The following is a 25,162-nucleotide window of genomic DNA, read 5'->3' as shown; positions in this document are numbered from 1 at the left end:
GAAAATGTAAACACTGCAATCAACATATTTCTCATGGCCACTCATGTAAGTCTCATCAATTAAATAAGTTAGTTAAATTTTAATTAAATTTTATATGCATGCACTCAACCCCAGATCTAAACCTGCCCTTAAATCCAATTCTATTTCAGGAAAAACATAATCATCAAGCAAATGACAGGAAACTATTTTAAAAGTCCCATGGGAGAGACAGACTTTCAATATTAGTGGTTTAAATACAAGTGAGTTATGATCAGTATGATAGAATGATAACTGTTTTCCTAAGACGTGCAATGTTTACCTCACTGTGTGTCACAGATTGAAATACTCAGATGTAGGGGAGGCCAACTCAATATCACACTCTTGAGCTCTTACACAAATCAGAGCAGGAAATCTGGAAAAGGCATCAAGCTTTTTGTTAATTCTGCTAAAAGACCTGAATATCCATTTCACCTCATCATTAGCAGTTCAAACAAGAAGGGGGGCTTCCTTCCTACTGACATCGAGCATGCACCCCTTAGTTCAGCCTGTCAGCCTGTACACGGCTTGTCTGACTTCAGTCTGATCTTGACAGCCGTAGATTAGGCATGATCAGTTTATCCATCAGCAATAGAGGCTCCCAGACATGCTGTCAAGCCACTAAGCTGAGTGGTGGGGTGATTTGGTGGTAGACATTGCGAAACCAGAGGTTAGGTTACAGGAGGTTAGGAAATTGATAGGCTGTTGGAAATTGAAAGAGCATGCTGGGCCAATGAGCCTTTCATGACTAAAATCCTATCTCATGTGTTGGTGTATGGAAGGACAAAGGGTGTCCGATTCCACCCTGTGCCAAACAGTACTAGATAATGCTAGATTATCCCTAGTTATGGGGATTGCCCTAGTGGAAGCAGGGTTATTTACCAAAATCCTGAGTGGGAATTTCATGTGTCTGAAACAACACAGAGTAGATGCACAAGCACAGGTTTTCTCAGAAGCTTGATCGTGGCGCGCTATCGGAAAGAAAGTCAAAACGAGAAAACGTTCTAGCCAATCGCTAGTCCAGACACCAGTGACATTAGCCTTGGCAAGAAGGAACTGTATAACTCTGAACAACCACCCCAAACATGTACTCTCTCCCTCTCCTTCCAACCCAAGGCAGTGCAAATATCCCAGGCTTACACAACCAGACCAGGGGGAACCTTGTCAAACCTCAATCCCTTGTCTCAAGCAGAAGGAAAGTGGAAAAGCAGGACACAAAGCTCGCTGTCCAAATTAGCACTTTGCCCCTCTTCCACCTGGAAATCTGATTTTACCAGCAGTCAGGAGCAGAGCCAGGCTGGGCCTGGTCATGACTCACACTGACCATCATGTGCATGTTTATGCCACTGGCTGTGAAGATGTGCTTGTGGAAAACAAATTGGACAGTTACCATTTATTAGGCTGCCTCTTGCTTTCATGAGACAGGGCTCAACGGACAGTGCTGGCACTGCCAGCGTGAGGATTGTGGGATTCTGTGGGGGAGCTCAGCTTTCTCATTCAGTTTTAGGCTGGGGGGGCTGCTGCCCTTGAACTCCACCATTTTTATGTAAAAAGAGAAGGGATGATCGAAAGCTTTTGCCAACTTCTAATGATTGCTTTGGCGCTCTGTTTGGGCTCCCTGAAGAACAAGTTAATGTACTGGGATTGTCCTATAATACACAGCTGTATCAGAAAATTAGAGAACACACCTGGCAGCAGGCTGGTCCTCCTCCAGTGCTGATTATAGCTGCTACATATCATGGTACTGATTTCACTAGACGTCCACAGGAGATCTGGGGCCACTCAGCCAGCACCAGAAATAACCAAGGAGCTCATAGATACCCAGTTCTGCCTCCCAGCATGACATTGCTTTTAGTATAGGACCCAGTGCAGATGCTCATGCAGACGGCTGATATTTCCACCCTGTACTGCACTGGGTGGGGGAAGAGAAGGTGCTTCCATTGTCTTCCTCGTTGTTTTACTGAGGGATTTTAAGCTCCAGTGCTGTTCTCCCCCTGGAACTCCATGTGGGTGTGTGCTGTCAATGGGCAACCCACCCTCCAGATCAATAGAGCTCATGAGTCATCGGCACCATCATCCTCTCTGACAGATGAGTGTCGCAAATCAATCCAAACAATTTTAGCGTGTAAGAGGAAAGATGTTCAAAATAAATCCTGACGTTTTAGTGCATTAAAGAATCATCTCTGTTTTCCTCTGTGTCAACCCCCCCCCCCACCATTTCTGTATTTAGAAGCCTGTCCTGACGAAGAGCAGCAGAAGAAGAAGGAGGAGAGAAACGCAAGCGGTCTGGGACTCAATCATACACATATACAGAGACTCAAGATCTGGCATTTATTCAGAGGAATCTTGTTTTAGCATGACCACACAAAACGTGAATCAGTACTACTGTGTTGGGCATGTGACAAGCCGGGAGCAGAAGGCTGGGATTGTCTAGGAAGTGTGGAAAGCGTGGAACAGGGATTTGGGGGTGCTTTTCATTTAGCCTTTTTTTTCCAAGAGGATTATTTCCTGGAGCCAGACCACAATGGAGAAGACCTACTCGCTGACCGCGCACTACGACGAATTCCAGGAGGTCAAGTATGTCAGCAAGTTCAACAGCGGCACCCTGAGCAACGGGCTCAACCTGCCCCTGCCGGGGGCGAAGCAGCGGCCCGGGCGGGGCGGGGGGGAGCCGGGGGGCCTGCCGCGCTGGAGCCGGCGGGAGATCTGCCTGCTGTCGGGCCTGGTGTTCGCCGCCGGGCTCTGCATCATCCTGGGCAGCATGCTGGTGCTCAAGTACCTCTCGCTGGAGCAGGAGTGGACCTGCCTGGAGGACTGCGAGCACAAGAAGACTCTGCTGAAGGCCTCCCGCTTCATCTCGGGCAACATTGATCCCACTATCGACCCCTGCTCCGACTTCTATTCCTTCGCCTGCGGGGGCTGGCTGCGCCGGCACGGGATCCCGGAGGACAAGCTCAGCTACGGCATCATCACCGCCATCGGGGAGCACAACGAGGAGAAGCTGCGGCGCCTGCTTCTGCAGCCCGCGAAGCGCCCAGGCCGCGACTCCGCCGAGCGCAAGGTCAAGGCCTTCTACCGCTCCTGCGTGGACCTGGCCGAGATCGACCGGCTGGGCGCCCAGCCCATGATCGAGGTCATCGAGAGCTGCGGGGGCTGGGACCTGGCCGGGGGAGGCGGGGGAGGCGGAGGGGCCGGCTGGGGCACCGGGCCGCGCCCCGATTTTAACGAGCTCCTGTATCGCACCCAGGGGGTGTACAGCACGGCCGCCTTCTTCTCACTAACCGTCAATGTGGACGACAAGAACTCCTCCCGCAACGCCATCCGGGTGAGTGCTGGCTACCCCTGCTGCCCGGGGAGAAGGAGCCGTCTTCACATGTCCACCCTCTCCCTGGAGCAGCCTGGCCCCAGCCCTGGTCCTAGAGAGTCCCCATCCAGCTCATTTCATACGTCCTCTTAAAACACGTCAAGGGAAATCTGGCCCCTGAGATGACAGATCATATGATTTTTATTCAAAATGATCTCTGAATTATTTAATTTAGCATATCAATTGTACAATCTGTGGAATGAGGCATTCCAGGACCAGGGCTGGAGACCCTTGCCCTAGATTCTGTGTGTGAAAATCAGACTCTCATTACACAGCTGTTTTATCATTTCCAGGCAAATACTGTTGTTGTTCTGTGAGCTAAACTCCCTTAAATTCACTCTGAATAAGATGACACCTTTTAAAGCATCCATTTCAGGCTTAAACGCAAGAATACAACATGGAGACGTCGCAGACTGCTGGACGTGTTACAGTACACCCAACTCTACAGTTATCCTATATGTATGTATGTCACAAAGCAGAGAGAGGAGCTTCAGAAAAATCACCTACCACAGATCCTAAAGCCATGGAGTAACTGCTGCACTGTCACAGAGCGTTAATTACAGCCCTATTCCAGAGCTCCATAAGCAGATGTTAGGTGATGTTTATATATTACAGTCTTTGCAGGGATGAATTCACTCAGAACCTCCAAAACAATGCAATTAACAGTGTGCCACTTAAGCACAAAGACCCAGAAACACACTCCTATGAGGTTTCATTCAAAGAAGTACTAAATGAGTGCTTTCACAGAGGTATCGCATGGGCTGTGGCAGGGCAATCAGAAGATAATATCCCCTCCTTGAACACCGCTTGACCTGACAGATACCGTTTGCGAGGAGGCCATACTTGTTGATAATATGCTTGCTGCAAAATACAATTAGCTGCTCTTCGTTTCTTTTCAATTTCTGAAATGATTTCAGAAAATGGAAGGTGTGTTAAGTTATAATCCTGAAAACGGAACTCAAGGCTTCAATTTATTTGTATAAAGAAATGCTATTAATCAAGATATTTTAGATATCTACTGAGGGTCACAAGAAACCTATCATATATGCGATGGAGTCACGAATTATCAAGAAAAGTTGCTCTTTTGTAGTGAGCGCACTGACATTTTATGGAACAGATGTAAATTCATAGTGCCGGGTAACATTTGTCATTGTCAGTGTCAGATCCATTGACACTGCTCTTCCAACATTCACTCAAGTTGAGAGACTTTCCCGGGGACTAGAGAATAGCTAATGTAGTGCCCGTCCATAAGAAGGGTGAAAAAACTGAACCAAGTAATTATAGACCAGTAAGCTTGATTTCTATTACATGTAAGGTTATAGAACCAATTATTAGAACTTAACTGGAGGCTCATCTATATGGAAATAATATCTTAGGGAAGAATAACAAGCAACACCAGAATTAGATACACACAGAGTGTATGGTATAGTGTGTTTGGATTTTCAGAAGGCTTTTGATAAAGATTAAGTCTTAAATTATAGAAGATAGGCAATTCACAGAAATGTGTATAGAGGGCAGCACTGTGGCATAGTGGTTAGCATTGCTGCCCCATAATTCAAAATATTTTATTCATCTCCAGGGGGGCAATTTAATGCTGAGCCCCTCGGTTCAATTCCTGGGATGCTATCTGTATGGAGTTCCTGTGCTCTCCCTGTGTTTGTGTGGGTTTCCTCCGGGTGCTCTGGTTTCTCCAACAGTCCAAAGACATACTGGTGCAGTGAAAATGAAATATGTCCTCACAAATAAGACACTACCCAGGATGACCACAAGGTGGAATCATTACCTCTACTTTATTGGTTTATCGACAAAAACCCACCCCCAACTCTACCCAAAGACACAGGTAGGTTAAGTGGCTTCTGGAAGAATTGACTCTGGTGTGAGTGTATGTCTGTGTCTGCTCTGCAGTGGTCTGGTGTTCCAGGGTGTATCCTACCTTGTGCCTGTTGCTTGCTGGGATAGACCCCCGTGCCCTTGACATAGCCACAAACACACACACTAAACACGTGTAGTACCCCAGGAACTGAACCCAGGCTCCCAGCACTGTAATGCAGCAATGCAGTACCACTGAATAACCACTGAGCCACCGTACTGCCCTGCTCTTTCACTGATTATGTTTAAATGATGGTTAAAGAAAAACTGTCTGATACAGTATGTATGCCCTGTCAATGGCCGTGCTATGCTACTCTGTTGGCTTTCGTAATCAGAATGATTTTCGGACAAATATGCTGGCAATAAAGCTAATTCAGATACTATATTTCAGTGTCCTGGCTTATACAGTGTACTGGTTAGGGCTCTTATTTGTCATCAGTTTATTTACGGCACTACAGGTTTGCCATCACGTGTACTGAAATGCTTGTTTGCTTTTCTGATCCACACCATGGAATTGCTTTCCAGATGTAGTGGTCAAAGAGAAACTGAATTTAAAACAACATCAAAAGCAGTCTGAAAAGCAAATTTTAGTTTGCTGCTTGCTTTCCACGCATCACTCACTTTGAGATATTGAGATTGTTTCTTAGACTGCATACAGAGTGAAGGAACAACAGATTTTCTGTTTACAGCTAAAAGTTGCATAAAGGCCTCTGATCAAAATATTAATTAGTTTCTACATTATAATTTAGAATTTCTTAAGTTATTAATATTTCAAAATACATGTTCTCGACCTTGAAAATGTTTTCTGTATTATTTGTATGATTTCCTTTGACTCTTTTCCATTGTAATATTATCAGAAAGGAGCACATTGTTGTATGTTTTTATGTCCATGATTCTGATGGGGAGGATACTGGTGTCTTGAAGTGTTGATGCTGATGCAGTCATTTTAGTTTGTTCTTAATGTTTCACAAGTTAAAAATGAATGAAACCTTTTGCAATCTTACATTTTCCAGCGCTGTTAGGTAAAAGGGCATGTTATATGAAGGATGTATCATGATGTTAGGAGCTGAAAGAGGAGTGTTGAAGTGGCTGAATGACTAGTGGCTGGAGAAGGGAGTTTCAGATTGAACAGACATAGCCATTAATTGAAAAGTAGCTAACATCTATTTTTACTATATCTTATAACTTTATTTTGCTGCATCTTTAAAGAAGCATCTCCTGCACTTTTGTATTCAGTTTGCCCATTTCAAGCTGTGAGACAGACCAATAGAATATGGGAATCCAGTGCTGAAATGTATTCCCTTGGTTAGCTACACATGAAGATTTTCATGTAGTGTTAGACTTATAGATGGAATGGCTTATTCTACAGATCAAAGCAGAAAGACCAATATGTGAAAACTTCAAAGAAACTACCAATATTGCAGCATTGTTGAGTCAAGCTTCTAAACGTATTGTATCCTCGCCACACCTGCACTCACAGATAACACCCCTCTTCTGACCTCTTCTTCACTCACAGATAGCACAACAATACTGACACTCACAGATAGCACAGCAATACTGACACAATCACTTACAGATAGCACACCAATACTGACACAGTCACACACAGATAGCACACCAGTACTGACACAGTCACACAGATAGCACAGCAATACTGACACAGTCACACACAGATAGCATAGCAGCACTGACACAGTCACTCACAGATAGCACAGCAATACTGACACAGTCACTCAGATAGCACACCAGTACTGACACAGTCACACAGATAGCACAGCAATACTGACACAGTCACTCACAGATTGCACAGCAATACTGACACAGTCACTCACAGATTGCACAGCAATACTGACATAGTCACACAGATACCACAGCAATACTGACACAGTCACACACAGATAGCATAGCAGCACTGACACAGTCACTCACAGATAGCACAGCAATACTGACACAGTCACTCAGATAGCATAGCAATACTGACACAGTCACACAGATAGCACAGCAATACCGACACAGTCACTAACAGATAACACCATTCTGCCGACACAGTCACACGCGCACCCACAGATGTGCCTCACAGCACATCTCCTGACATTCTCTCACTCACAGATAACACACCTCTACAGACTCAGACCCATGCGCTCTCACAGATTTTGATGCCAGTATAAAAATATGCAATCTGTGCGTGTACTATGTGCACAGATGCGCATGTGGAAAGGATACTGTGTGTGTCTGTTGTCATGAGTAGCAGTGTCCTGGTTGATTGCTTACCACTCCAGGGATGAGCGATGATAAACAGACCCACACCAGTGAAACAGCACAGCTAGAGTCAAGCATCTTTGGGAATAATGGGGTGTGACAGCAGGCGGCTGGAGACTGAGAGTCTGGGAAAACACAGCTGATTGATGGGCTGGGAGCAGGGGGGGAGGAAGGACTTCATCATTATCACCCAGCCTCTGTCCTTCTATCCCACAACTTTCAAAGTGACACCAAAGTGGGCTGACACTTCTCCCACCCTCACCGCAGCTGGGACAGCAACACATCTGCACTTAGACTGGCAGAGTACTCAGAGACTGCAGATTGCAGAGCTGCTACTGACTTGATTTGATTATGAAAAACCTGCCTAAATATGAAAGTGTAGCACAATGGTACAGTAGTTAGCATTGTCCTCATTAAGTTCTGGACCTGGGGTGTTATCTGCGTGGAGTTACTGTGTTCACATAGGTTTCTTCCAGGTACTCATGTTTCTCATGTTTGGACTTCTGCAGTCCAAAAACATATTGGCAGGTTAATTGGCTTCTGGGAAAATTGGCCCTAGGTGTGAGTGTTTGTGTGTCTGTGTCTGCCTGCAGTGGATTGGTGTCACGTACAGGGTGTACCCTGCCTTGCACCTATTGGTTGCTAGGAAAGGGTTCAGCTCCCCTGTAACCATGAACTGGAAGAAGTGGTTAGAATAGGGATTGGTCTCCAACAAAGGGTCTGTCCACCTCTGGTAATGATTAGAACTGCAGCGTGTTGCAAATTTTCATTCTGCACATGGTAGATGTACAGAGATGTGCTGGTGACTCCTAATTCTCTAATATTTGAACAGGGAGAAGCACAAGGAAAACAGGCTAATGACAAGATGAGGACATCAGTCCCATCTCAGACATTTATTGTGTTAGTCGCATATTGATCTGAGAATCTTGAAACAGTCTTGATTGATATGGAAATAGGCTTTATAGCACTTACTTAGTGGCTAGATAATTGGTTTACATGTTATACATCCTCTAAAAGGGTATTACAAAGGTATTGCAGGCTACATAAGTACTAATGTGTAATGTAAGTGTGACCTAGTAAACTATAAAGAGTTTTTATAAGTGTATGTGTAGGGTCTAGTCTTCTAAGTTATTTAGCTTTAATTGAAGCAATAAAGTACTTTAAAACAGCCATAGACTGTATTCCTAACTTGTATTCAGTTTGTGGGTACCTATGCATTTTAAATATCTATGATGACAGGTCATCAGGTTTCAGAATCTCAGAGCCATGTTGTAGGACAGCAGGTTACAGGCAGCAGAATCCCAAGACTTGGGGGAGGAGACTCCCCAGCTGTGTTATTTCTACTCTGTTTTTGACTTCTCTCATTGTCCAGCTCTTTTCGCTCAGTGCTTTTCCTTCTTCATGCAGAAGCACAACTCTATGAAGACTGTCCCCTGAAATGTAATCCATCTGGCTTTCAGCTAATAGTTAATACAGACAAATGTGTGTTTTGCAGAACAGATTGCAGCCTTTTGGCTTAATGGATGTTTAGAGAAGAGCAAAGGATGTAAATCATGAGGAACACCCGACAATGAGTCAATTGCAATTGATTGGTAAATGTGATGGGTTAACTCCAGCACTTCATATTGGCTGCTTGTCTGTAGGGTGAGGTGTAATTTTAGTTATTGTGATCAGGATTTTGAAAGTTCTTTTTATCCATGTGATTAAGAGATTGCTGAATGACAAGCTTGGCTTCTTCTCAACCAAATAAAGCTACTTACTTACTACTTACTGTCAACATCAAAACAATAGGAAAGGCTAGCTTTGAGTAAATGAATGATGTTTATAATCCACCTATATTGTAAATATTGATTTTCCTGTGATATTCAAGATATCTATGTGGAGCAGAGGCTAGGGTTTTTAGAATGGTAACTGGAAGGAGGTAAATTCAAATCCCAGGTGAAACACTGCTGTTGTACTCTTGAGCAAGATACATCATCAGAATGTTCCAGGAAAATACCTGGAACAGGTATTATTGTAAATGTATAATAAATTGCTTTGGATAAAAAACATCAGCAAATACTTATGTCTAAGACTTTTGAATATTTCTAAAATTTGAAACAATTATTTATTACACATTATATTGTATCACTAGCTGTACGTCAGTTCTGGGATTTATTGATTCTTTAAGAGCCTTGTGTTTCACAGGGTCAGGTACTGGTAACATTAAGTGGGCTGAGAGACTTCTGGGTGGGATACCAGTCCATGACAAGTTAGCCTCCCAGTAATACTGGAAGACATTTATATACAGGCTGTACAGCAACCAACAATCACGGCATTTTATTTTGGAGATCCATATTTAATGTGCCTTTCTTAGTGACACAACATCTACTGCTCCAGTGTGCGAGTGAGAAACTTAAAATTTCACAGAGAAATGTACTGTAGGTATCTAAGTAGGAATCCGGCATTGGTTTCTAAGTGCCTGGCCATATGCTTGCTTGCTTGTTTAGATTGACCAGGAAGGACTCACTTTACCAGAGAGGACCCTGTACCTTGGACAGGATGAAGACAGTGTGAAGGTACAGTATTGCCTTATCTACAGTGCCTAACTGACACAGTCCTGCATATGTGTCTCTGCTTATACACCTGGTTACAGCACTCCTGTAAGCCCTCTGCTTATACACCAGACTTCCTGTCCTGGTGGAACACTCTCATTCAGGCTGCTCTTTAATCTGCATGACAACTCCTGTAACTGCAGAATAGCTCTCGTGTTCATCACACCTTTTTTGACTGTTTATCTACACCCCACCAATTGCGTCCAATCGGATGAAACATCTAAGTGAGTATGCGTTTCCTCCTCTTAACTTTAACCCCTCATAGATGGTGTGTGATGAGGATAGTCTCTTCTGTCTGGGGCCACGTAGACACCTTTCTGCAGGTGTTTATAGAAAGTGTCTCTTCATGGGTGTGGTTGTCCCCTTTCAGATCTTGGCTGCCTATAAGGCTCTGATGGAGAGGCTACTGAGCATGCTTGGAGCACACAATGCCACACAGAAGGCACAGGAGATCCTACAGCTCGAGACACGCCTGGCCAACGTGAGTGAAAAAGAAAGCATCACAAATGGCTTGATTTCTTTCTTCTGAGGGACAACAACTGGAAATGAAATGCTGATGGCTCGATTGTGTTTTCTGTTATTTATAAGTTTTATAGATATATAAATACACATTGCTATGGCTTGCACATTTGCTACAAGCCAGTTTAGTAACAGGATTATTCAGCTTTGTCAACATTGTTCCTGTGTTGAGATGGAAGCTTGATCTAAAAGGTTTTGAAAATGAAGTCCCAGGGCTCGATGAATTAATTCAATATCTTGCTGCACATGCAGATTTTGTGAGTGGAGGCTAACCACAAGGAATTAAAATTATCGGATATAATTATTATGAAATCCCTAATTTTCACAGTCTGGTTATTCAGATCATTGGAAATGTGATTGCAAAGCAATGTGTGTGTGTGTGTCCTGTGCGCGTGTGTTCTTGCGTGTCAGTGACTTTGTGCAGTCCTGCAGATACCGGCCTCTCAGCCAGTCCAGCGCCCGTCTGGAGTCTCTCGCAGTAAGCACCCCCGCCTGTTTCCCTGCCGATAACTGCCGCTTTTTCATGTGCGCTCAGATAACCGTTTCCGAGTTTGACGAACAAAGGAAAGACATCAGCACCATGTACAACAGGATCACCCTGCGGCAGCTCCAGCGGATCGCGCCCAGCGTAAGTGGCTGCACCCCTCTCTCCCTGTCTCTGCGGTTCCTCGGGGGGCTGTTGGCGTGAAGCGCCACGGGGGGGGTGATGGGATTGAGTGCGTTTTAATAGTGCTGAGTTCAATGATTCTCAGGCGAGAGGGCCAGCACGCAGGGAGTCTTCGTGCTCTTCCTTATCTGTGATGACAAAATATAAGTACCAGTGTGCTCATATATATATAGAAAGAGTGAGACACTTGATTTTAGATGCCCACATTTGGAAAGTACACCTGATTATCCTGGGACTTGTCTATACAGCAGCACCGACAAACTGTACATCAGCCAATCTAGTAAGCTGACACAAATACCACAGAGTAACTATAAGGTTTACTCAGCTGACTCCTGGGAAACCAGCCCTGTGCATTGACTTCCATCACCTTGCCTGGCCTGAACGATCCCCGGAACTCAATCCTCCCAGTGAAACCAGTACAGTTCAGTTACCCCCACCATTACGCTCAGCAGAAGTGCAGCTAGAAAGATAGAGTTCAGGATCACTGGGACAAGACTCAGAGGCCAGAACGAACAAGGTGCAGCTACTGATTAAAGCAGAGCTGAGGATTAAGTCTCATAGCCAGTCTGTAATTGAAGGTTAAAACGCGTGTAAGACTCCAGTGCTGCTGCTGTAGGTGCATACAGCATAGGCTACTGTGTGATTGTTTGGGCTGTGTGGCTGTGCAGGGTGTGAAGAGCATTGGACAATGTGTCACTGAGCTCTCTTTCCTCTTCCCTGCCCTCCCAGCTCCACTGGAAGCGTCTGCTGGACAGGATTTTCAATGACAACTTCTCTGAAGACGAGGGGATTGTAGTCCTGGCCACTGATTACATGCAGAAGGTGTCCGACCTCATCAAGACCACCTCCAAGAGGTGAGGTGGTGGGGGGGAGTGGAGTACGGGTGATAGGAGTTCAGAAGGAGGGCATAAGGGCAGGATATGTTGGACATTATGGGTTCAAGCTGTTGACTGCTTTTGAAAACCTGGAAGCACCACTAGCTTTCGTGCTTCCTAGCTGGGATACATGGAAGGCTGCAGTGGGTCTGGATGTGCAATATGATGACCGGACAGGAATGGAATCCACGGAGAGGTGTATCGCACTGTACTGTATATCGAGGGCTCCTGCTGTTGATCTCCTCTGTTCTCAAGTGAAGTAAAAGACAGTGAAAGCACTGGGATTCCTCCCTCATGCAGGGGAGGAGGAAGATCGGAAAACCATCTTAAAAACTGCAGTGCTGTAACTCTACAGCTCACACACACTGCACTCTTGTTTTACCATCCTTCTTGGTCTTTGCTCATTTTTTAAAAAATTTCCCTTCCCCTCCTGTTTTCCTGAACTCTTTTATCATTCTTTATCTACATTTCCATCCATCAGAAATTCCCAGTTCCACTGAGCGCAGAGCGCAGCCCGCAGTACAGCCGGATCCTTCAGAGTCCTGCTGCGCGCTTCTCTGTGGGATACAGGCACAACAGGGGGTGAGCCTGGCACGGAGACCACTTAGACGAAGGCTCATTCTATAGAAATTAACATCCATGTAAAGATGAATTTCAAAATAAAAGCCGCTCCCCTACAGTAAAACATGAGGTTTTTTTCTACTCATAAGAAAAGGTTCAGAAAAAAGGCCAGGACCCAGTAACTTTCCCTCGTCACTGGTTTAAAACCTCAGCTCTACAGACGGTGTCTCTTCTCCTCCCAGCATGTGGCTCACTGGAGATCTCCCTCCGATTCCTCACAGCAAGTCCCCAGGCTCCGTCGTCTTCTGCCTCCCTCTGGGGCTCCCGCAAGGCCCCGGCTTCCTGCTGTATTCATTAGCTCCGTTTAATCAAAGGTTACGTCCGCTGCTCTCCACTGGAGAACAGGATTGTTGCTGTTTCCTCTGATTGCATTTAAATTTGCCGACCTCCCTGCGGCACCGCAGCTCATTTGCAGTATTAACGACGTGTGCGTTTCTGCGCCTGGCTGCCTCAGCTGTGGGGGAGCTCCCTTTCCTGTAGTCCCTTCCTCCAGATTGAGACAGAGCATCTTGCTTCAGTGGGATGGGGGGGGAGGAGAGAGAGAACCTGAAGGGTTTCTGTGATAAAAGTTCGTTTCGGCCTTGACTGATTTGACGCTTAGCACTTGCTGATTCTCTGTCTCGGGATCGTTCTGCAATAATGGGGGACAAGGTCCAGGTGGATGGGTACCACACCGATCTGGCTTTTTAGAGGCCTCCCCGAGCTCTCTGTTGCTTTAGTCCTTCAGAAATTCTGTTTTGGGTTAAGGAGGTCACTGGACATCTGGACAGTGTACACATCTTTCTCAGGGCACTGTGATGATGCCAGGCGTGTCCTGCTTTGCTATAACTGTATGTCCCTCTCTCTGCTTCCTTGTCCTGGAGTCTCTTTCTCTTTCTGTGGCCCTGTGTTTGTCTGGAGGTCCCCGTGTCTTTCTCTCTGCGTCACTATATTTCTCCCCACGTTTTCTCTTTTGTCTCTGACTCTCCCACCCCCACCTTCCCGGCTCCGTCTTCCTCCGCAGAGTCCTGCACAACTACATGCTGTGGCGGGTCGTGGCATCGCTGAGCGAGCACCTGTCGACGGCGTTCCGCAGCACCATCCACGAGTTCTCGCGGGAGATTGACGGCACGGAGAGGCAGCTGGAGCTGAGCCAGCTGTGCCTCGCGCAGGCCAACAAGCACTTTGGCATGGCGCTGGGGGCGCTCTTTGTCCAGGAGTACTTCTCCTCCGACAGCAAGGCGAAGGTACAGCACACCAGGGCACAGACACTGAACGCTATAACAGGGAAACGCCCCCTGCCGAACAGCAGATTGATCCACCTACAGGCTTGTACTGTAAGTGGCTCTGGGTATCCAAAGCTGGTACTGTTATTTCAAATACTGTATGTCTGCATTGACAGATGTCATGCAGAAAGGGTCCAGACTGCTGTTCCCCAGGAGTCCACACCTTGACTCCTTAACCTCATCACCACTGTGTTACAAAGCCCGTATCTCTTTCCCCCATTTCCCCACAACCCTTGGCACCTATCTAGGTCTGTCTCCTCACCACACACCCCCCCCCCCCTCTGCCCCTCTCTCTCAGGTGCAGGAGCTGGTGGAGGACGTTAAGCTTGCCCTGTACCGCCGGCTGATGGAGCTGGACTGGATGGACGAAGAGACAAAAGGGGCAGCTCAAAAAAAGGTATAGTGCCAGGTGGAGGAGGGGTGCTGTCCCAGGAGGCAACTCTTCCTCTTCATCTTCCTCTTTTGTTTCCCTCTTGATAACACTGCACTTCCTTCCTTCTTCACCCCTGGCCTCTTTCTCTTCCTTTTGCTATTCATTCCCTTTATTCCACTCATCAACCTATCTACAGTAGCTCGCTTGCTGGATGGTTGTTAAGTGATCCAAGAATTTTATCCAGCCGTTTCTCGAATGAAGCTAGGGTATCGGCTTCAGAATGACTGGGCAGTTTGTTTTACACTCCCACAGCCCTCTGTGTGAAGACGTGCCTCCTGATAGCCATTTTAAATGCATTTCTCCTTGGTTACCTCTGCTGTCCTCTGGATTAGAGTTCACTGTTTATGCTCAGGGAGTCCATTGGTTTGACTAAGTGCCCTTTTCATTTTCCTCTTGTTCCTCCCAGTGGTCCTCCTTCTCTCTTGTCTGTATATTTTCCTAGGACTGCTTCTAATTAGTTTTGATTTGTTGCATATTTGACTACCACAGTAGTTTAAACATTAAGCAGGCTTCCTCTCCCTTTCTTTCTCTCCTTGTCTGTGCCTCTCAGCTGCGACACATGATGGTGATGACTGGGTACCCAGAATTCCTCTTGAACCCTGAGGCCATAGACCAGGAGTATGGGGTAAGACTGAGGGTATGGTGCTGAGGGGACTTGTCCTGTTGTTTCCTCCAGTGGCTGTTTTTTATGAAATATACCACTTTTACTTGTGTGACTGTCATGTTACGTGCCAGACTTACAATGTGAAGCCTTGAAGAATCTTTACAGAGTTGCCATTGCAGTGTTGACAAATAATCGTACTGGATCCAGAATTTAAATTGTCTTGGATTTAACGTTTCATAAAAGTCAACGTACTGCAGAGAATGCAGTACTGCCGGCTACACCCTGGACGGGATGCCAGTCCATCACAGGGCAGATACACAGACACGCACACACTCACACCAGGGTCAATTTTCCCAGTAGCCGATTGACCTACCAGTGTGTTACTGGTCTGTGGGAGGAAACCAGAGCACTTGGAAGGGAACAAATGTGAAGTCAGAGAGAAAATAAAAACTCCATGCAGATAGCAACCCAGGTCACAAAGTGAACCCAGGGCCCTAGTGCTGTGAGGCAGCAAAACTAACACAGGGGCCAGTACTTCCATGCTGACCGACACCTGTATGGTCCTCTCTCCTTCTCAACTTTCCTTGTCTCCTCCCTCTCTGCCTCCTTTCCTCCGGTGCTGTCGTCTGTCAGTTTGAGGTGGATGAGAAGACCTACTTCCGCAACATCCTGAACAGCATCAGGTTCAACATCAAGCTGTCGGTGAAGAAGATTCACAAGGAGGTGGACAAGACAGCGTGAGTGACAGTACAGACCAGAGGAGAGAGAGGGCATGGGTGGATTCTTAGCGGAAGCTCCCTGGGTGTCCCTACAGAGGGAAAGAGAATCCATTATCCCCTCTCCTCTCTGAAGACATTTCCCACCCCTCCTCCCGCTGTCTGACCTGGCCATGACATTAAAAATAAAATACAAAAACCTCCTCTGAATTACTACCCTCTGTCTTGGTCATTAAGTCTTCATTATCTTCAAACACTTTGAATTCCTCTGAAGATATCTCACTGAGCCTTATGGAGCCTGAGCATCTCTATCCCTAACGAACCCTGCAGCCAAATTAATGCCTTGTGTGTCTCCAGACCCTCTCTCCCAGCAGTGGGTTGATCTGAGTAATTGGCTTATCTAAACTGGCGAGCAGAAAAGGTCAAAAATAACTTGTCTGAATAGTTAAAGAGTGGAGTGTGTACTGTGTGTGATGGAGTGCGAGTGTCTGTATTTGTGTGTGAATTGGTACTGTGGGGCATGACTGTGTATATCTGTGCACTGTAATGTCGGGATGAGTAGGTATCTTTTGGTGTACTGTAAGTTGTGAGCAAGTGTTTGTGTACTATAGGAGCGACTGAGTTTGTGTGTAATGTAGTGTTGGAGTGAATGTGTAAGTGTACTGTAGTGTAGGAGTTAGTGTGGGTCTACTTTAGTGTAGGTGCCATTAAGTGTGTACTGTTGCGTAGGATGTGTGTACAGTAGGACTGAGTGTCTGTACTGTTGTGTAGGAAGGTGTGTATACAACAGGAATGAGTGTGTACTGTAGCATAAGAGAGAGCATACTGTAGGATTGAGTGTACTGTAGTGTAGGAATACGTATGTACTGTAGAAGTGAGTTTCTGTACTGTAGTGTGGGTGTGTGTACACTGTGGTGTAGGAATGAGTGAGTTAATTTGGAGGGTGTGTCTGTGTGTCTTTGCAGGTGGCTTCTGCCCCCTCAGGCACTCAATGCCTATTACCTGCCCAACAAGAACCAGATGGGTGAGTACAGCACCTGTACACACACATCTCTATACACACACACTTTGGCTCTGCATGAGGGAGAAAGGGGTTTCACTGCCTGAGGTAATTCTCCGTACACTCATGCTCTTCTCTTTTCTTGTGAAGAGAATGCTCACAATCTGGGGCATTATCCATGAAGAAGTGTAGACTGCATGTCTGAGGAGTGCTCTTAGAGATCTACAGTACATGCTGTGTCCACACTTCCACTCCTTACCTCAATTCCATCTGCATTCAGAATCCATTCAGAGCCGCAGTTTCGGCAGCAGTACATATCAGACACAGATGACGCGTAGTGGGTAAAGAAGAGACCCGTTCTGCATTACCCTGATATCCATCACAACATTCCTGTCTTATTCCCTTTCTCCCTACAGTTTTTCCAGCGGGAATCCTGCAGCCCACCCTGTATGACCCTGAATTTCCCCAGTGAGTATCGGTCCCAGACTATGGGACAACTGTAGTAACACCATCAGACTTGAAGGCAAGACCAAAGTGCTTTGAAAGGATTTGCTGAATGTAGTTTTAATTAGTTTTGAGTGATAAAAGCCAGGCACAACCAAGGCATCTCATCCTGCAGGGTTAGACTCAGGGGCAGTGTGTAGAGATGTTGGTATTTACAGAGAACTGTTTTTAAAGTATGCAAATCAAGAATGCATCCTTTTGACCTGCTTCTGCTTTTTTGCCATAACACAGAGAGCTTGGCATCTTATATCTTACAGTATAAGTTACACATCTGTTTTGCTGTATTATAAATGCTGCCAGACTCACTTTGTTCCTGCAGCTCCTCAGTGACTGAATCAAATTAACTCTGATGTGCAGCTTTTCATCGCCACCTTGTGTCCCAGTGACTTCAGTCTGCAGATTCACACGAATCTCTAGTAACCCCTATCAGGAAACCATTATTGAAAGAGGGTGTTTGTGGATTCTGTTTATTCTTCTCTAAAGATTGAGCTGGTCTTTCATAGAAACCTGACCTTTGGTCAACAAGATCATTCCAGGTTGGTTTTGTAGGTCATTTCTGCAGTTAAAAATGGGTTGTCTCATCAATTCAGTTGTGATCTATGAGCAGTGCTGTGATGATGGAACTAGTACACCAAGACCTCAACAGTCCAAGAAAACAGAATTGTCCAGATTAGGCAGGAGCGCTGCCTGCTCGTCTTGTGAGGACTGTTGCCATGTTTCCTGTTTCCCTGCAGGTCGCTGAACTACGGGGGGATCGGCGCCATCATCGGGCACGAGCTGACACATGGCTACGATGACTGGGGTGAGACTCACTGCCCTTCACCCTCCTTCACTGGGCACCTCCTCCTCCACTCACCACATTCCTGCCCTTCCTACATCCCCCTCCTCCAGATACTTGACTGCTCCTGTAAAAAGCCCAGCAATATTAATGGGCGCACGTGTAAATTGCTTTGGATAAAAGCTACAGCCAAATAAATGACCCATGTTACCTTAAGTGTTTCCCAAACGTCCTACTGTTCCTCTGTAGCTCTAAATGCACCCACTCATGCATTTTAATACCTACACCGCTATGTGCACTGTGTGAGACACGACCCCTGTCAGCTCCCAGAGGTCTGTGTTATTAAGGACCCTAGTAAAGAACTGAATGTCTTTGAACTCTGACCTATGCATTACAAGAAATGTGCTCTTCCAGGATCTCCTGTGCAGGCTAATATTAGAGATGTGGCTATCAAGCCTCTCTCATTTTAAATGTTAATTACTGATGGGCACGATGCTTCATGAACACATCTTCCTTTCTGTTAAAAGCTACCAAGTGTTCATCAGGGCAGGCTTGGCTTTAGATGGATGAAAACCCAGGGCAGAGGCTGGTGTCATGGTAGTTTCCTAACTACTCCACCACCCACCATAACCTGCCTTGAATAAAGGTGGAAGCAATTAAAAAAACAGGGTGCAAAGTAGAAATAAATTGCTTGTAATGAGAATCATGAAATCTGCTGCTTTTGAAGTCCTAAGCTGATTTAGAAAAATCTTTTGGTAAATATCATGTTGGACAGCTTTTTCAACTAGTCTGTTGAGATGAACTAAAAGCTTAATTGTCTGTGAGTAGTAATAATAATCAGGAAGCCTTTCTCATATACAATGACATGTGGACCAAGACACCCACACCTCTGTTACACACAAGACAGTTAAAGATAGTTTTTTACTTTCTCTCTCTTGATACCACAGCCACAGCCACTCCTGATACACTGGGAAGGATTCGTGATGCCATGCTCAGTGCTCAGATTTCAGTGTACACCTGCCGCATTTGAGTATTTCCTCTTGTGCATCTAACACATTATCACAAGCTGTCAGCAGTGAATTTGTCAGCAGTTAGATCACCCAATTTTGGAGGCCAGCGTTTGTAATTCTCATTTACAGTGTTGACGCGTGTGGCTTTCCCCATTTGTCCGATTCTAGAAAGAAAGCCAGACAAGCTCTAGAAAGTTGATTTAGCAGAAAAAAACCTTTGCTTTGGACTGGTTAAGTTTGCATTCACAGGTTGAAAGAAGAATTCGGGCTTAAGCTCTTCCCATGAACTTTGAACTCTGGCTCCTGATAAGTACATAGCTACCCACTCGTTTTTAAGTTGAGGTCCTGATTTCGTTCAAGAAACAGCTGGATGGTCTAAAGGGCTTCCTCTTTTTTGTAACCTTTCTTGTGTACTTTACATATGGCTTTCCCAATGTCTGACATTTCTTCTGTGGTGAATCTTACAATATATGAACAGAGGAACTGCTTATAATGAAAATACACTGTAACTCCCCCAAAAGAATCATGTACTGCACTGGTAATTTAGCAAATCATCCATGACAACCAATCTCGCCCTGGGACAGAATAGGGCCTACCTTTTGCTCTTTGTATTGTGCTCCTTGTCATAACCATGTTCTGCGGTTATCAGTATTAAACTGTAGGTTCAGGAGGTGGCCTATTAAGGTGTCACATAAAATCTCTAGAGTGGACACCTTAACAACCTGAAATCCAGTAAAACGTACATCTACAATCGAGGCACTACTGAGCGCTGACTATTAACAGTGCACGGAATCGCTCCCAGTGGCTGTGTAGCCGACGTCTGCTGACTGCAATCCTGTGCTTTTCCCACTTGGCCGATCAATTTCTCCTGAATGTTTTTCTTGAGGTAATGATTTACAATTCATCTTCTCTCAGTTTGCCTCAGATGTTCATTCATTATGGGACCAAACTGCTAGCAGTTTAATTTAACTTGCTCAAGAAGGATTCTATTACAAGGATCTGTATTTCCATTAAAGGCCAGATTCCATTCTACCAGACGACAAACGAGGTATTGATCTCTAGTAATTCTTTTGCATTGCAATGAGCTCTGTGTTAACATTGTCAGTAGTTTTAGTGCCATTGATTCCTGCTCCCGGGTTCCACTGCAAATCTACAGTATGTGAATGTTCAAGCTTCCTCAAATTGGGATAAAACATCTCAGCATTGAATTTGAACATACATGTCCCCTACCAGAGAGCTTTATATCTGCCGTATCAGGTGAATGTAATGGGTATCCTATGCAGAGTGTCAAGGAATCTTTGGGTTATTGGCAAGATTACATCTTTTCTTGAAAGCTATCTCTTCTGGCCATAGTTACAGGGAATTTTTGATTTTCCCATCTACCCCATTTCATAAAAATCATCCTTTCCTAGAAATGGTATCCCAGTTTTGGACAATGAACCTATTTAATCAGAGGTTGTTTTCTGCCTCTTTTGATGCAATGTAACTCTACAGCCCCGAGCATTTGTCCCTTCCTTGCAGTATCTGGTTTTCCATATATATAGAACACTTTTGGTTTTGATTTACAAGTCTAACTATGCCTTTATGTCAGAAAAACATGTAAGAGAGGTAAGAACTGTTATCTTTCATTCACTTTCTAACAGCTTCTTCCAATTCAAGATAGTGGGGGAAGCAGAATCCCAGGGAGCAGTGGTCACAAGACAGGGCACGACTTGGACGGGAAGCCAGTCCAACACAGGACAGATACACAGACACCCAAAGACACAAACACATACACTCACACCAGGGCCGATTTTCCCAGAAGCCAATTAACCTACCAGTATGTTTTTGCACTGTGAGATGAAAAACACACACCCCAGGAATTGAACCCAGGGCCCCAGCGTTGTTAGGTCACAGTGCCAACCACTGTGTCACTGGGGTGCTCTGCAAATTGCATATTTGAAAGTACAGTATGACCATAAAGTCAAGTGTTTGGACTGTGTGACGAAACTGGAGCACCCAGAGGAAACCCATGCCAACATACACAGCAGAAATCTGAAGTAAAACATCAGCTGCATTGTGCATTGCTCACATATGTATAAACTTGGTTAATTACGAAGTATATTGTATTACAGATACAGCATAAAACTTCTGTACAACTGTTTGGGACTTTGCTTTTAATCACATCCAGTACATAAAAATGGTATCAAATCCATCACAACATAGTTTGTACTTAAACTGTTACGTGTCCAAAAACACATCATAAATGCTATTACTATACATGTTTGGTTTTTTTCAAGAGTGTCTTTTCTAAAAATATTTTCTTTGATAATATTTTCTATGAAATATAATCCCCTTCTGCCTTGTGCATTCACTCTACCTGTACCTTTTTTCTCATCCTGCCCCTCTGTGTTCTCGTCTCCATTCCGGATAATGAACTTTACATTGAGCAACTCTGTAGTACAGTCAAGGTTTTAAAACCCAGCAGATTATGAACACTCAGCCGGTGTTAAGCCGGTAATGCCACTACAACGTTACTCAGTCCCCCTTGTAGGGTGAACTAGAGTAGTAGCGTCAAAACACTGAAGCTAACCACAAGACCTGTGGTGCATTCCCTCAGCCTCCACATTGATGTAACAGTTTTTTCTGACTACAGGTGGGCAGTACGATCGCTATGGAAACCTGAGGCAGTGGTGGACAGAGGAGTCCTACCGCAAATTCCAGAAGAAAGCCGAGTGCATTGTCAAACTCTACGACAACTTCACTGTCTACAACCAGAGGGTAAATACACATGCCAACGTTAATGCACACAACTGCACTCTGCAGAACTACTGTAGGAATAGATACACCTCTATTTTGTTTGTGTGTTTTGCAGGTCAATGGCAGGCTGACACTGGGAGAGAATATCGCTGACATGGGGGGCCTAAAGCTGTCTTATTATGTAAGTCACCATGCAACTTTAACGCTGCTACTGTGTCACTGTATTAAACACTGTTACTTTTACTGTTTAACACCATCAGTATGCCACTACCTTTAACACCAGCACTGTATTACCATTTACTCTATCACTGTGTTAAAATGCCCTATTGCTAAACAGAGAATACACTTTTTTTTGCATTTAGTGAATTTCACATTTTACTCTGCTAAAGTTCACTAAACAGACTTGTAACATGGTGACATGACAGTAAATTGTGACCACATCGTTCAAACAGCTTGTCTCCTAGCATGTTCATTAACCACTAGCATATCTTTGTTCATTTGCTAATGTTTGTTAATTTCAAACACTCAGAATGGACACTATAACCACTGAGTAGGAAATTGAGGGTCCTTGAGTGATGGCACCTCTAACACCTATGGAGAAGATCAGTCCATCTTAAGTAGCGCGCCTTAAAAAATTTTTTAAGAGAAAATGCATTTGCATTTTGCATTTATGTGTGGCAAGCTGATTTTTTTCTTCAACTTCCCTAAATAACTTCTGTATCCCATTATGTAATAAGCTGTTGGTACCAATGTTTGTTAGGAAGTCTCTAGTATACAATTTAGAATTATTATTTTCCTGATCATTTTATTTCTACAGTTTCTTATCTCTGTACAGTAAAAGTCTCCTTTTCACCTTCTACACGAGCTCTTACACACTAAACACCATCATACCTGCAACTTTTATATACCTTAAACTGCAATGCAGTTTAATTCCCTTTTGGCACTTTTTGGCGCAAATTTTACAAAAAGAAATCTGTCTGAATATCTGCATACAACAAGTACATATACAACATATGCATACAGTATATTGGATGGTTTTTTAAACAAACTACTTATAAATTGCTGTTGCAACGATGTCAAGGTAGGAATTCCTAAGTAAAAGTACAAGCAAAGAGAGGATGAGGGAAAAAAACCTTTAAGACCGCTTTTTGTGTTAATAAGAGTAAACAGAGTAAATGGAACATTAAGGTGAGAACAGCTAATTTTTTTTAGGAAAGTGAGCAAAAGATTATTTGATTAAAACGTCTACTAATAATATCGGTGAAAAATTAAGATGGGCAAAGTTCTGCAGTGATTACACATTTAAAAATCATAAATGCTTGTGAATTTCACTGCTTTTTGGCCCTCTCATTGGTTTTCACCATGTCTGCATTGGGGCCTCAATACACACGCCTTTCAATACGAAACAGTGCTCATGGCCACATCTCCTACACCCCTCTCTCTGTCTGCAACAGGCCTACCAGAACTGGGTCAGGATACACGGCCCGGAGAGACCTCTCCCTGGGCTGAAGTACACCCACGAACAGCTTCTGTTCATCGCCTTTGCACAGGTAACAATAATAATAATTCCTTACGCTTATCTAGCGCTTTTCTGTACATCCACTCAAAGCTCTTTACAGGTAATATAGATTCTCCTCCACCAACACCTGGATGATGCAACAGCAGCCATAGTGCTCTAGTACTCTCACCATACATCAGCTATAGAGTGATGGAGCCACTTCATAGATGGGGATTAATAGGAGGCCGTGATTGGTAAGGGCCAATGGGAGATTTGGCCAGACCACCGGGGTAACACCCCAACTCTTTTCGAGAAATGCCTTGGGATTTTTAATGACCACGTAGAATTAGGACCTCAGTTGCATGTCTCATCCAAAGGACGGTGCCTTTTTTACAGCCATGTCTCCTCATCAGTATACTGGGGCATTAGGACCCACACAGATGGCCTACTGGCCCCTCTAATATCTGTTCCGGCAGCAACCTTAGCTAAGAAACTGAGTGACAGTTCCCTAGGTGGTCTCCCACCCAGGTATTGGCCAGGCTCACACCTGCTGACCTTCACTGGGTTGCCAGTTGTGAGTTGCAGGGTGATATGGCTGGTAGCTATAAAGGTATATACAATATATAAAGGTCCTGCCTTTCACCATGCTCTCTGACCTCCATCATGAACTGAACCCCAAACTAGTGCACAGCGCTAATTACAGAGAGGCTCTCTTTATCTGGACACTTGGCTTAAGTAGTCAAGATCGCCATGATCTTTGGTCACTCACTAACGACAATGGGGGACCTGGGTTGGAGGCCATTTACCTAGACAGTGACACTTGTAGATACATTTACTGTCGTTTTCACCCCTCTAATTATTTTCAGCTCTCATGGCATCACCAAGAGAAAAGCATACATCAATTTAAATCTGGAACGGTACAAGAGAGACTGTCATATGCTGAGTTAAGCTTGGCAAAACAGTAACAGTGTTAAAATGACCCTGTGACACTGTGAAACTGTGAAACTAAGTGACATTTAAGAACCATGAAACATTAAGGCATAAACAGAGTGAAATTGTTCAAATGACAGTGTTAAGAGCTAAGTGACATTGTCACACAGTGAAAGTCTTAAACAGTTACTGTGTTAAACAGAATGATGGTGCCACCAATTACAGCATTACAAAAAAAGACACAGTTACCAGTGACAGAGTCAAGGCTCAATAATGCATAACAGCTTGACAAGGACCAGTGGCACAAAGCTCAGTCTTCATATTTCAATTAAAGAACACTTGTGTTAAATTAATACATGTGCAATATTTGGTTCTTTGAACTTTAGGTTGTATAGTATTTGTCTTTTTTCACATACCTCAACTTCCCCTCCATGAGACACACAGACAAGGAGAGAAGCTGGGGGTCAGAGCGCAGGGTCAGCCATTTATATGGCACCCCTGGGGTTGAAGGTCTTGCTCAGGGGCCCAATAGGATTCCTCTGCCAGCTGCGGGAGACGAACTGGCAACCTTCCAGCCACAGGCGCAGATCCTTAGCCACAGAACCACCGCACCGGCCCAAAGGCTCTGCAGTCCATGTACTTGAACCCAGAACTTCACAAAAACCAGTTTACTCTGGAGATTTGAACTCTCTCTTGTTCTCTCACTGACCGCAGACCAGCACACTACACTATTTAAAGAAAGGTTGGGGATAATAGGGCATTGACTAATCACAGATCTCCTCATCCTTAAGTGACAAGTCTCTCCTCCTCTCTCTCAACAGAACTGGTGTATGAAGAGGCGGTCCCAGTCCATCTATCTACAGCTCCTGACTGACAAACACGCTCCCGAACATTACAGGTGC

The 25,162-nt window shown here is 44.7% G+C and overlaps 1 protein-coding gene across 3 annotated transcripts in view; it reads left to right on the top strand.

Moving 5' to 3' along the window:
* The window catches only part of ecel1 (endothelin converting enzyme-like 1), a 33,593-nt gene that overhangs the window by 5,169 nt on the left and 3,262 nt on the right, over positions 1-25,162 (top strand). For all 3 annotated transcript variants that reach the window (XM_088611976.1, XM_088611967.1, XM_088611958.1), the window contains exons 2-17: positions 2,246-3,340; positions 9,997-10,065; positions 10,472-10,582; positions 11,156-11,248; positions 12,017-12,141; positions 13,787-14,009; positions 14,347-14,445; positions 15,032-15,106; positions 15,719-15,822; positions 16,767-16,825; positions 17,218-17,269; positions 18,040-18,107; positions 21,729-21,853; positions 21,948-22,013; positions 23,287-23,382; positions 25,082-25,158. In XM_088611976.1, coding sequence (XP_088468102.1) covers positions 2,540-3,340; positions 9,997-10,065; positions 10,472-10,582; positions 11,156-11,248; positions 12,017-12,141; positions 13,787-14,009; positions 14,347-14,445; positions 15,032-15,106; positions 15,719-15,822; positions 16,767-16,825; positions 17,218-17,269; positions 18,040-18,107; positions 21,729-21,853; positions 21,948-22,013; positions 23,287-23,382; positions 25,082-25,158 — 2,243 coding nt within the window. In that variant the 5' untranslated portion in view covers positions 2,246-2,539. The remainder of the gene's footprint in view (positions 1-2,245; positions 3,341-9,996; positions 10,066-10,471; positions 10,583-11,155; positions 11,249-12,016; positions 12,142-13,786; positions 14,010-14,346; positions 14,446-15,031; positions 15,107-15,718; positions 15,823-16,766; positions 16,826-17,217; positions 17,270-18,039; positions 18,108-21,728; positions 21,854-21,947; positions 22,014-23,286; positions 23,383-25,081; positions 25,159-25,162) is intronic.

Source organism: Lepisosteus platostomus, chromosome 2 (assembly GCF_059453375.1).
Source record: "Lepisosteus platostomus isolate fLepPlt1 chromosome 2, fLepPlt1.hap1, whole genome shotgun sequence".
NCBI classification, from domain to species: Eukaryota; Metazoa; Chordata; class Actinopteri; order Semionotiformes; family Lepisosteidae; genus Lepisosteus; species Lepisosteus platostomus.
Note: the sequence above shows the minus strand (reverse complement) of the source record. Positions and strands in the feature narration are given on the sequence as shown.